Here is a 14,617-nt window from a genome sequence, read left to right as displayed (position 1 = left end):
GTTTGTGAGGTGAAGCCTGAGGATAGGAAATTTTTTTGTACATTTTTTTATTCTTCATCGTTAGGTGAAATGTACAATCAAGTGTTGAATGAGGGGTAAAGTTTCTGACAGTTGAAGGCAGCAAATAAAAATGGTAACAAGAGCTATGGTAAAAATTAGAAAAAGCATGTAACAACAATGGTATCTCTAAAATCCCGAGCAGTTGGACTAGTGGTTAAGACCTAAGACTTAAAAGTTTGCTCCTTCTTAAGGTTTTAGATTCGAAATCTCTCAAGTTTTATCAACTCATTTGTATCTAGTCTATATAGAGCACTTTAATTGGGATCTCCGCAAATAGACGATGGAATTGATCCCTTGGATTAATCGAGATGTACGTATGTTTTGACCCGAACACATGAGTTATCAGAAAACAAGCAAAGATTTCTTTTCTTTAAATTGAAAACCACGGAAGCTGCATGCATGGTCGTTATAACGCAAGATGAACAAATTCAACCACCAAACGTTGTCAATTGGGTCAGAAACAAATTTTTTCACCTCGCTTTGTATTTTACAGGGACCCTACAGCTTTCTTTCCTTCTCATTTTATGCTGTCAATTTACCCTAATATACCACCCTGCCCGGTCCGGTCCGGTTTGGGTTTTGAAAAAGATTTTTTTAAATTAATGAGTGGAGAGAGATAGATAGAGAAAATTTAGTGAAGATCGTACCCAAAAATTTTGAGACCCTAAAACGAACAATTTAAGAGAACAAATGATAGTACTACAAACAAAAGACACAAAGATAATAAAATTTCAAGCACTGACTATAAAATGAACCCAAAATTAATGTGTCAATTCGTTTCTGGTGCTGGTTTCTCATCTAATTATAAGTTGCCTCTTGCAGCAGTAGGTAGATAGGACCAACGAATTTAATTTTCTGGCCACAAATGTTTTGAAGAGGAACTATCATTCTTGAATCACAAGTATATGTCTCTCTGTCATCTCTGTCTTCTTCTAGTAGTCATCTTTATTTCTTTTGGAATCTCTCTCTCTCTCTCTCTCTCTCTCTCTCTCTCTCTCTCTCTCTCTCATGCAGAATAGTGAGAATACACTGTCTTGCACTCTCAGTCTTATAAGCCATATCCTTAATCAACCACTAATGGCTAATCTATTCCTCTCTCTCTCTCTCTCTCTCCAAAAAAAAAAAAAAAACCTTGTCCATGATACAATGACAGACACGGTTCTTTACTCCACAGAGGAACACCACACATGTTAGATCTGTACATTTCCAATAGACTTCAATTTCAGCTCATGAGCTACTGAGACAAACCCTACACTGATAACTGTATAAAATTGGGTTCAAAACTGTGTTTTCTGAAATGGGGACGAGCAAACCTTCATGGCTGGTTTTGCTATGTTGGGTTTTTGCGGGTTTGAGTTTGGAAGCTCATGGTGAAAGTTCAGAAGTCTCTATAAAGTTTTTGAAGACCCCACATGCATTCTCAAATCTGAACTCTGCTACATTTGGTTTCAAAGTTTTGGAGGGTTCTAATGGGGGTTCTTGCACAAACTGCATCACCAATTGCACGGTTTGTATTCGCTGATTTGTCTAACACATGGCTTTTTAGCTTTCCCTTTGTTATTTTTGTGTATCTTAGGAGTTTGTTTATCAAGGTAGCTAGTTGGACTTGGTTATTTTTACTTTTTTTTTTGGTTATCTGTTGGTTACTTTTACTTGATAACATGGATCTTGCTTGCTATGACTGAACATGAAATCAATATCATATTAGTCAGTCTGTTGCGCAGGAGATCCAGTTATAAGAAAGTCTACAATATAATTTGCCACATGAAGGAGGAGAATACAATGAGGCATCACAAATTAGGTTGGAGTTGGGCCTAGCAGAAAACTCTGTATTGGCAGATTAAACAGGTCATGTAAGCTTGTCCGGACACTTTGAGTTATCAAGACAAAAAAATAGGCGGCCAGTCGTGCCGGTCACAAATGTAAAATTTAAATTCAACGTTGTTTTTAATGCATTCTCACATGGGGTGGGTCACCTCACAATGTATCTGTAGGTCTCACCCATGTGAGAGGAGCGTTACAAATAACCGTTGTGTCCAAATTTTCATGTCGCAAATGGGTTTTAGTCATAATCTGGTCTTGTGGATTCGAGACACCATCCACAAGCAGATTTGCTCAGGGGATCTCCTATGGGTTGGTAAGGTAGAGAAGTGTGAATTCACCAGCACAACTGGTTTTTCAAATTGTATGTGGTAGCTTCTACAAATCTGTAGTGAATCACTTGACAAGAAGTTACGAATTTCGGGTTTTTTTGGTCTCACCTTAATTGACAATTTTACAACTCTTCGGTATATACTTATACATCGATTGCACGGCTCAAATGAGTCTTGCCCATTCTGTTTCTTCGAAAAATGGCTGCGAAGGGGCCTCATGGAGTAAATTTCTATGGTAACTATCGTTTTGTACAGAATTTGGTCTTATTTTATATGATTTTTTATACACTGTATGCAGCTGGATCGTAGTGTGCCTTCATTTTGTGATGCCAGAGAAGTTTCTTATGCGGGCTTGGACGATGGAAATCATACATTCGAGGTCTGCACCAATGGGTCTGGAGGCACTAGCTGTGCTAGCTATAACTGGACTGTTGGTTAGGCAACCCTATTTATCCTTTCTAACATCTTCTTTGCCGATTTTTCAACAACATATTATTCCTGTTAATTGGGTAGTCTTACTGCTTAAACGTTGTGAAACATGCGAGGGGAAATATAAGTCAGCAAATCTAGTTTATCTTTCTTCCCTTTTGTTGCATGTAATCACCTCTTGGCTGGAAACCTGCCATACAAAACTAATCACACTTGAAATTGTGTTGGAATGGTCAAACACATCTCATCAATGCATCCAGACACACTCAAACTTTTGGTTTTCGTATCACTTAAAAACTCCTTGATTATGTAGAAGATAGAAGTTTCTAACACGATGAAGAATAAGGGAACGATACTTTAAGTATCCAGTTTATAGTAGTGCATCTGTTGGTACTTTTCGGGCTTTAACTGCTGGAAACTTTTCTGATTGTATTTATTTTTTATCAATGCAGATACTATTCCCCCAACAGCATATGTTACAGCAGCAACATCATTTACAAATACTCTTAGTGTGCCCGTAAATATTTCTTTCAGTGAACCTTGTAATGGTGGAGGTGGTTTCGAATGTTCGTCTACAAATGCGTGCAACGTGAGTACGTGGCCACCTGAAAATTAAGCGTCTTAATGTTTCCTCCCATCCCTTTTTCTGTTGTGCATGATCACTTTCACCTCGTTCCGAATTTTTTGTTGTATGAGAGGTTGGTTTTTGAAGACTGTTAAAAGAATTAGTTCTGATGGATAAACCTCTATTTATTACAGCTTCTCGTGTATGGTTCTGCCCAAGTTGTGCCAACTACACTCAAGATCCTTCAGCCCAACCTCGAATTTTCTCTTACTGTGAATTTGTCTTCTAGCGTTCAACGTGGACGAGTTATTCTGGTGATGGACAAAGATTTCTGTACAGATAGTGCTGGAAATAAATTTAGGAGATCATCAAATTCAAGTTTTCTGTTACATATTGGTGAGTCCAATATTCTGTTCACGCTTCTTGTGTATGATCTATAATTTCTTTAGTTTAACTTACATTTCAGTTGATTTTCCTCACGATATATTTATACTCGCTACATTGCCAATGTCACTAGTCATTGCATGAGTATCTCAAAATAAAGCATTATCTGTGTCTGGATTATCAAAATTTTTTGTGAGAAATTAGCCCCAGAAATGTGTTCCAAGCATTTTTTCAGAACAAAAAATAACAAAACAAAGAAAATATGGTTTTTGCATTGGTTTTGCTTACGATTCAGCTCCATGTTTGTTTATACCAATAAGAATCTAACTTTGGTGTTTGGTGGTTGAATTCTACAGACAGGAGCAGCGTCTTTGTTAATCTGAGGACTCATGTCCCCGAAAAGCTACTCCAACTTAACAGTGAAACGAGAACCGTACAAGCAACCAATAGCTATGAAAACCTCAAGGTGTATCTGTATTTCACACACCCTGTTCTGAACTCCTCTGCTGAAGTGTTGAATTCTCTCCACACAAGTCAGGGTTCGCTTCTTCCAATAAATGGAAATAGCCTCAGAAGCCGCAGATTTGGCTTTATGGTCAGTCAGCCAATAGTTATAACCTTCATATTGTCACATTACTTCCTTTACGAAATTTCTGTTTTTTTAGAACTTTGTTTTACAAGCATCTTATTTTCCGGTATCGCCTACCAGGTGGAAGAAATATCGAGCATGAGTATAGTCACAGTAAGCCTTAACTCAAGCTTTATAATAAGCAGACAGGGGACCCCAGTTTCTCCTGTTGCTCCAGTTACCTTTCTCTATGGTATGTTTTACATCCAGAAAAGAAGTTAATGAAAGATATCGCATTATTTCCGATAAATAGATGAGAAGTTTATACTTCGACAGAGATGGTGATTTGGCATTGACTTTTAGGTTCATCTAATGTTCGTTGTTTCCTTTTGACATGGATGTGGGTTTAATCTTCAGATTCTCAGAGGCCTGCAGTGATTTTGACTACAACATCTAGCACGAGGACCAGAGAAAACAGTATTTCAGTATTGATAGAGTTTACGAAGCCCGTATTTGACTTCAACTCCTCCCATATATCCATCACTGGAGGGCACTTACAGAGGTGAGTAATTTCCCAAGTGCTGGTGCATAAACTTGGTGCATGTGTAAACTGGGCATTAGTATCGTGAAAAGTGTGCAGAAATTTGCAGAAGTTTAGAAATATGCGACATGTATCAAAAGTTTAACTTTAATGCATTATTAAAATGTGTGCGTTTTCTTTATAATTATTGCATTGCAGAAGGGGACTTAAGTTTCCATGCACAAACCGACACACGTGCATGCACACACGCGCGCGCAAGAAACAAAGAAAATTTAACACAGTGTGCAAGGAGCTTCAGGTTACTCGAGGAAACAGCATTTTACAAGCATGAACTAGAAGACTGTTTACTGAGTAAATTTCATTTTCTTTCTTATAAATTCAGCTTTCATGAGATGACTAAGAGAATATATGTCATAGAGACGCAGGCAGAAAATGATACTATAGCTATCAGTGTTCCTGAAAATGTAACACAGGATGTTGCCGGAAACAAAAACATGGCATCTAATGTTCTACAAGTCAAGCACTGTAAGGATCTTATCTTTTTGCTTGTTTCCCGCTCCTTCATTGTCTAGTCTTTTGTGATTCTGATTGCTAGATTATTTTCTGATCTGCTTATCCAACAATTTGCAGATTCTGTACCAGTAATATCTTTGGTTCTTTCCAAACTTGCGACTGCTGCTTTTGCGGTGACGGCTGTAGTTGCAGGTTTGCTAACTCTTTCAACTGCAAGCCTTCAATCTGTTGGGGCGTTTCCAAGACCATCGTCTTCTTTGACATCTTATCCCGGAAGGAATCTTTTTGTAAGTTACCTATCTATTTTGATATCTTGTATATTTATTAGAATATTGCATTGTTTTGTTATATAATGAACCTTCATGAGCAGAGGCAAAATAGGCTTTAAGATTGGAATGCTGCTCCATTTGGCTGCTGCTGGCACCACTGGAGAGAGAAGGATATATATTTGGAATTTCCCAATTTAGGATGGCAGTTATTGGTCAGATGAAGATTAAGATATGTGAGATTAAGCGAGATAAATGAACTATTTTGTTAAGCCTGGAAGCCTTTAGGCCAAGTTATTCCTTTGACTCTATACAGTCATCTAGAGGGTTATCCACTCTCTTCTCATGCATCAACCTCTTCTCTTTTGCATGAATGGATTCTGACCATTTCTTGTTACACTATCACCGTTTCTCACAAGAAAGGTTGGATAGGCAGTGGGATTAAGCATTTAAGCTTCTTCTACCATTTATTTACTTTAAGGTTAGTTTACTTGAAGCAGAATCGTTGCTGTATGTAAACTTTTAGTAACTAACTAAAAAAACCAGTACCGGAATGTAAATTGGTTCTTTAGACTTCTTCTACTTCTCAAGAAAAAAAAAAAGACTCCTTCTCAACATAGATGAACCCCGTAAATATTTAAACGAGGAATGGCTTCGGTGGAAGTACTACTAAGTATGAAGATTTCAAACGACAGTTACACAAGATTAAATATTCATCTCATACTTATTCTCATACTGATTAAGCAATCTTCTGTTTTCTGTTGCTACAGAGAATTGCATGCCACATTCAGGTATTTGCTCTATCCAGATGGTTGGCAGTCACCTTGCCAGTTGAGTATTTTGAATTTGCCAGAGGTTTACAATGGAGTATCCCCTACTTCAGTCTCCCATGGGAAACAGGACACGATCATCCATTCATGGTTGGGTCAACTCCTCCTGGAAATCCGTATCCATATGCTTCCAAACTTCATGAACCAGGAACTTTTAAGAATGTGCAGCCCCAAGAACGGAATTCATTTATGGATGCTTCGGTTTATGGGTTGCCACTTACTCCAATGGAATATAGATCATTTTTTGAGGTAAAAGATAAGAAACCACTTAGCTTTTGTGAAACTTGTTTTAGACACTATATATAGTTTCTGATAGAACGGTTCATTGCAGAGCGGAAATATCAAACCGGAGGCTCAATCTCTTTTGGATCCACATAACTCACACGGGTAAGTAAATGGAATATCTTATTGGATGTGCATGTGACGTTTCTTCATCTGCTGTATCAGTGTTAAGTAGTGAAGAAACTGTTAACTATATGGTTCGTATTAGATAATTAAAGGAGAGGATTGGAGAAGGTTATGATTTATGAAGACATAACAAAGAAACTACAATAACAGACAATGCACCTTTTGAAATTTAGCATATTTCCGTCTCTAAAGTTTCATTTCTGTCAATTCACCACTCTTTGTGCTAGAAAGAAATCAGAAGCATTTTCTAACCTGTGCTGTATTTTGTGTGGATTACAGCATAATAGTTTGCTATTTTATGAAAATCTCAACTTTTTATGAAGCTCTAAGAAAGAAGTTTTTAGTTGCACATATCTGATCAGTTTGTTTCTTTCAGGTGGAGAGATTTTAACCGAAGCATTTTTTGGTTAGCTGTTATTAGCAGCAGCTTGATGCTATTGCATGCTGCACTCCTGCTTATCTTAAGATTGAGGAAGAAAAACTCAGAAAAACAGGGCAGTTATGGAGCTTTCATTTTGCCTAGATTTGAAATATTCCTCATAATTCTTGCACTGCCTTGTATTTGTGAAGCCTCAGCAGCTCTAATCAGAGGTAAATGGAATAAATAATTTTTACCTCAAGTACATGCATTAGGCCAGGAAACAAACTTGTGTATATCGGATGTAAGAGCATCTCCAATCCTTACCCATTTTATTACCCATACCCAATATTCGAGTAAAAAGCTTAAAAACCCATCTCCAATGTTATACCCATTTTCCTACCCATTTTTAGTTCTACCCATTTTATCACCCAAATTTGGGAAGACTCAAACCCAAACCCATTTTTTTCAAAGCCTATTTTCACTCTCTCATTAATTACAAGTTTGTCACTCATTAATTACAAGTGTGCCATTCAAGAATAGATTTGGGTACAAATATGGATTTAGCATTGGAGATGCCTTACCCAAATCAAGCTTTTGACTCAAATTTCTACCCAAATTTGGGTGGAAAAAAGGGTAAAGATTGGAGATGCTCTAAAACTCCCACTATGCAAAAGAGGCCATCATTGGCTATTCCTAATTAGTTAGAACTTGTAACATTTATTCCGAGCAAACTTTGTGTACTGACTTGTTGAGTTATAAAATAATAAACGTTCAACGATACAAAAAAGTTATTAACAATTGAATTGACGGTTACCACTAGTGGAGTGTGGCTAGAAGTGGCAATTCCTCCGGCAGATCATGCCATATCACCTCAATTGGACATTTGACAATTTAAGACTTCAGTCTGAGTACAGCCACTATTTTTACTTTGATAGAACTTTTGGTACTAAGAAGAGCTATACAGAATGATTTACCATTTTCCAGACCGATCATTTCTTTTGCAACTATCTAGAATTTAGCCTTCATTGATTTAATGTGGTTAAGTTCTGAGTTATCATGAAATGGGCGGATGGGTGAAATACTGAAAAACGTACCATGTATTGCATGCTAGCTTAGCCCTAAATTAGCATATTAAACTTAATCCTAGCCTTAAACTTGATCTTACATGTAAGTTGCATGTCAGTTGTACCATGAGATGATCTTTGTGAGGTAAATCACAGCTAACTGGACTTGCAGTATGTAATTCTTTTTATGCTGATTTCTTGGCTGGGTGTTTTTCGTTTTGTGTTCCAAACTTCTGTTTCGATTTGAATAATCACATCAGATTTGTTTAAAGCTATTGGATCAGCAACACGTCCAATTTACACTATACATAGTGGAATTCCATGCAAGAATGTTGTACAGTATGTGTTTCAACAAGATCATATCTGCATGCAAGGAACATTATTTACTGAACTGTCAAATAATCTGATATAATCCAAAATCATGTAAGCTTTAACTTTGAGACATGAAAATGCTAATTTTATCCACTCTTTCTTGTTCATGATTGAAGGAGGAGCATCTTCGGGGCTTGCAATTGGCATTATCCTTTTGGCTATTACATTGCTCCTATTGCTAGCCTTATTCTTGTTCCTGTCTATTGGAATCACATTCGGGAAGCTACTTCAATACAAGGAAATACATCAAGAGGGCCTGATATCCCACTGGTACCAAGATATCATTCGCGTGACTCTGGGCCCTGGTAAAAGAGGCCAGTGGACATGGAAGAAGCAGCCCAACTCTCTTCGTCTAACGATGTTGGGCCCACTATTTGAAGACCTAAGGGGTCCGCCAAAATACATGCTTTCTCAGATATCCATAGGAACCCGCAAGTGGGGGGACAGGATCATCGCATCGGAGGATGAAACAGAAGATGCCGAAGCGCCTTTTATACAAAAGGTGTTTGGTATTCTCAGAATATACTATACGTTACTCGAATCTGCAAAACGGGTTTGCCTCGGAATTGTTGCCGGTTTCTATTCTGAAAGCTGGTCTTCTAAAACACCAACAATTACCTTACTATGCATCACCTCTTTCCAGCTGTTTTTCCTAGTCCTTAAAAAGCCATTTATCAAGAAAAAGGTTCAGTTAGTGGAGATCATCTCAGTTTCCACAGAAGTGGGTCTTTTCGCTGCTTGTTTTTTCCTCCTAGGGGTACAAATTTCGACTGGTGATGAGATCAAAATCGGGATCTTCATGATCTCACTGTTTCTGGTTGCCTTTATGGCACAAATGGCGAATGAATGGTATGCTTTATATAATCAGATAAAGCAGCTGGAACCCGCCGGTGATTCCTTCTTATTAGGTCTTCAAACTGCTGCAATCGGGTTCCTCATGTTTTTCATTCCCCAGAAGTTGATTAAAAATCTGGAGAGCAGGCTTCTCCCAAATCAAATCGTGGATGGGGATCCCACGGGGCATACTGCTGTTTCTGGAGACAGGCAGAGGAGTTCGGGAAGTACAGATAAACCGTGGATGAAACAGCTGAGGGCAATCGCAAAGGCCAGCTTTAGTAAAGACGGAAGCGGAGGAAGCGGATTTCCAAGCGATCCTTCGACTAGTCAAGGATTCTGGAGTCGGAAGAGGAGTGGGAGCTCTTCCATGACTTCATCGTCGGATTCCAAGGCAAAACCTAAGAGTTTGCACAAAGATTTAGAGAACATTTTTGCTTCCAGGTGAAACAGGAACCATTCAAGAAATGGGGACTTATTTGAAGGTTATCATCTCTGGTCATCAGTCCACCGGCCAAATTGGAAGCATAACCGGCAAAACTACTATTTGAAAATCATGGTGCTCCTTTCAGACTTGATCACGCGATAAGGAATATAAGACACGGGGTCCTCAGTACTAAAAATTCCAGTTTTTCTGTCTCAATGCACTTCTACCGGCATCTTTGTGTCTCGAAATTCGTGTATTTCAAGATTCTCACCATATGTCAGTGGCTAAAAGTGCATTCGGGCAAGGAGACAGCGAAGTTTGGGAATAACAGAACGTAGATTCTCTCGTGTAACCATGTATTCAAGGTACAGAGGATTAATTAGGTATGGACATTGCAGTGAGTTAGTAGATTGTAAGTTAAAAGGTTGGGACTTGCTTTGGTTCATGCTATAATTTGCCTGAAGTAAGAGTATTTTTTTTTTTTTTTAATCCGAAAAGTATTGTTTGTTGTTACCATTTTTTTTGTCTTTCTTGCATAAAAATGCACGCAAATAGTTAATTTCTTCATGACTGCTTAAATTTCTTTTCAACTAAAAAAAACCCAGCCGTGAACCCCCTTTTCTTTCTTCCTCCTCCCCCTTCCTCTTTATTAATCTTGTGTATTAATCACACAAATTCTCTCCTCACATGCACACATGCACGTGTAGTACTTTTAGGCGGTAAACTTCTCCCTTCGCGTGTACTAGGCTACCAGCCAAGCCTTATAAGGAGTATCTCTAATACTCCCAAAACCAAGTTAACAAAAGACATGTAACTTCTAAAATCCACGGCAAGTTTTGTTTGATAATCCTAGTCACGTGAAATTCACCTGCACACACACTTACCAAATACTCCCTTCACATGCACATACTCTCACCCAGTTGACACTTAAACTATTCATGCAAAATATCTCATTTTAGTTTTCCTAATAAATACACAATATACTAATTAAACCTTCCTGCACATTTATCTCCAGTCACATATTTCTTCTCCAATTATCCATCTTCCCATTATCCCATGTAAAAAGACAAATCAATAAACACGGATAATTATACATTCCCGAATAGTCGATGGGGTATTACAGCCTAGTACGTGTTTTGATAATTAATACCCATTAAGGACATTCTGAGAACATTTGTTAATACTGAAAATGCCATTAACGGATATTAATTATCAAAATACGGGCCGACTTCCGGTCCAAAATATACAGTAGTAGTTATTTACGGAATAATATCGGACGCGCCCATGAGACGCACATATGACTTCCGGCCCAAAATGGATACACACACACACACACATACACACATACACACACACACTTTATATCCAATGAGGGATCCCGCAAGGGCTTACCGTGCTGGACTCCCATTTCCCGATCGAATTGCGACGATCCGAGCCGGTCAATGTGTTCAGAACGTGATTTTATGGGTACTTGTGAGAAATAATAAAAAAAAATGATCTGGAAGGGCTTGATCCGAGCAGTTTTTTACTGAACCGTTCAATAAAAAACTGTTCGGATCAAGCCCTTCCCGGTCATTTTTTTTGCCGATTTCTTGCGAGTACCCTTAAAATCACGTTTTAAACACATTGAGCGGCTCGGATCATCGAAATTCAATCGGAAAATGGGAGAAATGGGGAGGTCCTTATTTTAACTAAAATAAGGACCTCTTTATTTGAAAATAACTGTATATATATACACACACTTTGGTACTATTATTTTATCGTTTATCTTTTATTTACACGTTGGAGTTTTGACTAGTTTCTTAGGAGTAAACTTTAATGGGTAAACTTTAAATCGGTTTATTTTTAAGGTGATGAAACGAAATGCATTTATATTGGGTAGGACGTAACAATTAGAATGGGAGAGAAAGAGAGAAATGAGGGAGAAAAAAGAAGAAGTTAGAAAGCTCTAGTTTTTTTTCCCAATTTTTGTATATCATGTAAAGTCAATGTAAAAATTTTAAAAGCGGAAGCGTAATGCCATGAACTGTGCAAAAATAAACTTTTCCGTCAACTCTAACATATTAACGAAGTGAATAACAAGCCTGTTATTTTGATGCAACAGAACTTATAAGAAGTGAAGAACATTCAAAATAAGATTTGGAGTTGAAATAGGAAACAAACATGCCGTAAAGCAAATAAACCAAACTAGACTCTAATTCATTGTAGAGATAGGTATAGAAGTATAGATACATTCCTATGCGTGTGTGACGTTAAAATTTGTCTGTCTTCAACATATATATCTCTTTGTTAAACTTTGTCTGTCTTCAACATATATCTCTCTGTTAACAAATCTTGTGTTTTTTTTTTTTGTCACGCATGCATAGGAATGTATCTATAGTGACCGTATTGTTTATGGTCATGGACGCAAACTTTGACAGGGTGAACGCAATGTTTTTGGTAATGGACGCAAAGTTTAACGTCATGGCCGCAACATTTTCACGACAACACTTTTTCAAGTGAAAGGAAAAAACGTGAGATTAGGGTCAAATAGAGGGGCCAAAGTGGGATTTTTCAAGAAAAATTGGAGACTGGGATCGGTGTTCGAAACACGCAGCAGAGGCCACCATACAACAGCTGTTCTCTCTCTCCCCTGTTTACTCGATAAGTATGGGATCGGTGTTCGGTTCGACAGGAAAGAGCAAAGAAGAAATAGAAATGGCTGTATCCAAGGTGAAGGAAATCGTTGACTCTAACCCCGTTGTCGTCTTCAGGTTCTTTCTTCTTCTTCTTCTGATGATGATGATGATGAAGCTTTTTTAAGCAATTCATGACCTTTATCTTATTGAATTACTGTATGAAATCTGGCCAAACTGAGATTCTCTTGTCCCAATCGTATGGCGTTGTTCAGCTAGGGGTGTTCTTCTGGGAACTCCATTCTTTCAAAATGTTCTATTAGATTCTGAATTGTGGACTGCAAATCAGAGTTTTTGATTAAGGAGAATCTATAGAAGTGTTTGACTGATTTGTGTAAAATAGATTTTTTGGGACGACTTTGTGATTGAAAGTATTATCAGAATCCAAAAAGCTCCTCCATTTTACATATCTTTGTGTGTGTTTGTAATTCAGAATCCAAACTGAACCTCCAAAATCTCTCCCAAACACCCACCTATAATTTGTTATGTACCATGTTTTCTCAGTGGTCAGTGCATACGTTGGGTTAAATAGGGAAGCTGACTTGGTGGCTTATGATTGAGAAGGGAGAATGGATGATAACATTATGATTTCTAAAGATGTTTGTATCTTCAATGACTTGTATGAGTTTAGGTGGATTCCATCAACTATTCACTGTTCTATTTCGCTGGTATCGACTATGCGCGAAAATAGGGAAGCTGTTATGAAAAATTCTTGCAGAATGCAAGCATACCTCTATGGGGCATAGCTGGGATGTTTAAGAACTTCTGCAAGATCTCGTCCTTCTGAGCCTCAGATACGAGCTTAGGAACTCTACAATTACGCTCCGAACCATCATCGATCAATTAAGGCAAAACCTAATGTGGATATTAATTTTGTGCCACCGAGGTATAACTTAATCTGATATTCTATTGCAGTAAAACCTACTGTGGATATTGCAAGCAGGTCAAGCAACTGCTCTCCAAACTAGGGGCAACTTACAAGGTCGTTGAATTGGATGAGGAAAGTGAGCACTTACTAATAGCCACAATAGCAAATGATGTTTTCATGTATCCTTTTCCACTTATCTGAGAAATTCCTTAATCATTCTCTGTAGATGATGGAAGTGAAATGCAACAAGCTCTAGCAGAATTGACTGGGCAGGGTACTGTACCCAATGTGTTCATTGGTGGAAAACATAATGGCGGCTGTGATGGTAAGGCCATTAACCACTCTTACGTTCAGTTTTTCTCTTAATTTGTGGTCTTGCTAAATTAGATGGTAAAAAGATGGTCTTACCATATTTTTAGGGGAATCTTAATCTCTCCTGTGATTGCAGCGGTCTTGCAGAAGCATCAGCGTGGTGAGCTTGTTCCCCTCCTCACTGAAGCCGGTGCTATTGGCAAGTAACTCCCCACTGCTGTAAGTAAATGTACACAAGACAGATGATGCGCATGTAAAGTGTAGAAGCAAAAATAAGTTCACCAGATACAAACTGTATGACATGGTTTGTAAGGAGATTTGATCAATGAATGCAAGTTATATTTGTGTGCCGATATGATGTTTACCAATTGAACTTTCTGCTATTTGACGTACTCCTGCTATGTTTGCGTTTCTCTTTTGCATGCTTTTATCTCAGAGAGCTCTGGAGTTACGCAAGCTTGGAACTTGCCTAACCTTTCATAAATTGTAAACCAGTTTGCATGTTATTGACTTCTACTTTTGGGACTTGTTATGTCCTTTGGAAGTGTGGTGCCAGTGAGATGGAATGCACTCGGGGTTCCTTCTGCCGTCCTCTTCAATATGGGCTTGGGATGGAGAGAATCTAGACAGAAGATACAATCGCATAGTTTTGTGTTTTTTTTTTTTTTTACGAGCAGGGGCTTTGTTCGTATGTTAGTATCCTGAGAGGTGATCGTGAGCGAAAGAAAACGAGCAACAAGTATATTCATGTGCAGCGACAGTGACGGATTTGTATCCACCTTATTTAGTTTCAGAATGTATATTAGTTCAGACGAAAGGGTGTGATCTTCTAAGGGATTGTAGTTGGCAACAACAGAGTTCAGTGCGCACTTAGGACAACAAAGTTGCATCCCATAATCCTGCACTCAATTCTCATTCTAGGCCTTCGTTTTCAATCCTCGCTCTCACAAATTTTAGTAGTTTCGGATATTTTGAAAAGGTGCTTTC

General features: G+C 38.1%; 2 protein-coding genes across 4 annotated transcripts; both read left to right on the top strand.

Annotated features, from left to right (window-relative positions):
• The first annotated feature begins 900 nt into the window (after positions 1-900).
• On the top strand, positions 901-10,289 carry LOC131311985 (uncharacterized). 3 transcript variants are annotated; one of them, XM_058339662.1, is made up of 13 exons: positions 901-1,567; positions 2,512-2,647; positions 3,095-3,231; positions 3,402-3,603; positions 3,948-4,186; positions 4,301-4,412; positions 4,577-4,721; positions 5,083-5,225; positions 5,331-5,500; positions 6,250-6,558; positions 6,641-6,696; positions 7,094-7,308; positions 8,631-10,289. In XM_058339662.1, exons 1-13 carry the CDS (start codon positions 1,358-1,360, stop codon positions 9,794-9,796), a joined length of 3,240 nt encoding a protein of 1,079 aa, XP_058195645.1. In that variant the 5' UTR covers positions 901-1,357; the 3' UTR covers positions 9,797-10,289. The 3 variants fall into 3 exon arrangements, with proteins under 3 accessions (XP_058195645.1, XP_058195646.1, XP_058195647.1); XM_058339663.1 differs by lacking the exon at positions 901-1,567 and adding an exon at positions 1,691-2,448; XM_058339664.1 differs by lacking the exons at positions 901-1,567; positions 2,512-2,647 and having other exon boundaries at positions 2,658-3,235.
• A 2,046-nt stretch (positions 10,290-12,335) lies between these two features.
• On the top strand, positions 12,336-13,983 carry LOC131311984 (glutaredoxin). Its single transcript, XM_058339661.1, has 4 exons — positions 12,336-12,528; positions 13,366-13,454; positions 13,545-13,643; positions 13,767-13,983. The coding sequence occupies exons 1-4, from the start codon at positions 12,425-12,427 to the stop codon at positions 13,835-13,837; spliced, it is 363 nt and encodes a 120-aa protein (XP_058195644.1). The 5' UTR covers positions 12,336-12,424; the 3' UTR covers positions 13,838-13,983.
• The last annotated feature ends 634 nt before the right edge of the window (positions 13,984-14,617 follow it).

This window comes from Rhododendron vialii, chromosome 12a (assembly GCF_030253575.1).
Source record: "Rhododendron vialii isolate Sample 1 chromosome 12a, ASM3025357v1".
In the NCBI taxonomy this organism is placed as follows: Eukaryota; Viridiplantae; Streptophyta; class Magnoliopsida; order Ericales; family Ericaceae; genus Rhododendron; species Rhododendron vialii.
This window is presented reverse-complemented; position numbering and strand designations above follow the sequence as displayed.

What these genes read in the sequence shown, in the direction of transcription:
- LOC131311985 (XM_058339662.1), top strand. Translation starts at nt 1,358, where the DNA reads ATGGGGACGAGCAAACCTTCATGGCTGGTTTTGCTATGTTGGGTTTTT. An exon ending in TAGCTATAACTGGACTGTTG is followed by an intron (nt 2,648 to 3,094) that starts GTTAGGCAACCC and finishes TTATCAATGCAG; the next exon opens with ATACTATTCCCCCAACAGCA. An exon ending in TCCAGTTACCTTTCTCTATG is followed by an intron (nt 4,413 to 4,576) that starts GTATGTTTTACA and finishes TTTAATCTTCAG; the next exon opens with ATTCTCAGAGGCCTGCAGTG.
- LOC131311984 (XM_058339661.1), top strand. Translation starts at nt 12,425, where the DNA reads ATGGGATCGGTGTTCGGTTCGACAGGAAAGAGCAAAGAAGAAATAGAA. An exon ending in AACCCCGTTGTCGTCTTCAG is followed by an intron (nt 12,529 to 13,365) that starts GTTCTTTCTTCT and finishes ATTCTATTGCAG; the next exon opens with TAAAACCTACTGTGGATATT. An exon ending in CGTTGAATTGGATGAGGAAA is followed by an intron (nt 13,455 to 13,544) that starts GTGAGCACTTAC and finishes CATTCTCTGTAG; the next exon opens with ATGATGGAAGTGAAATGCAA.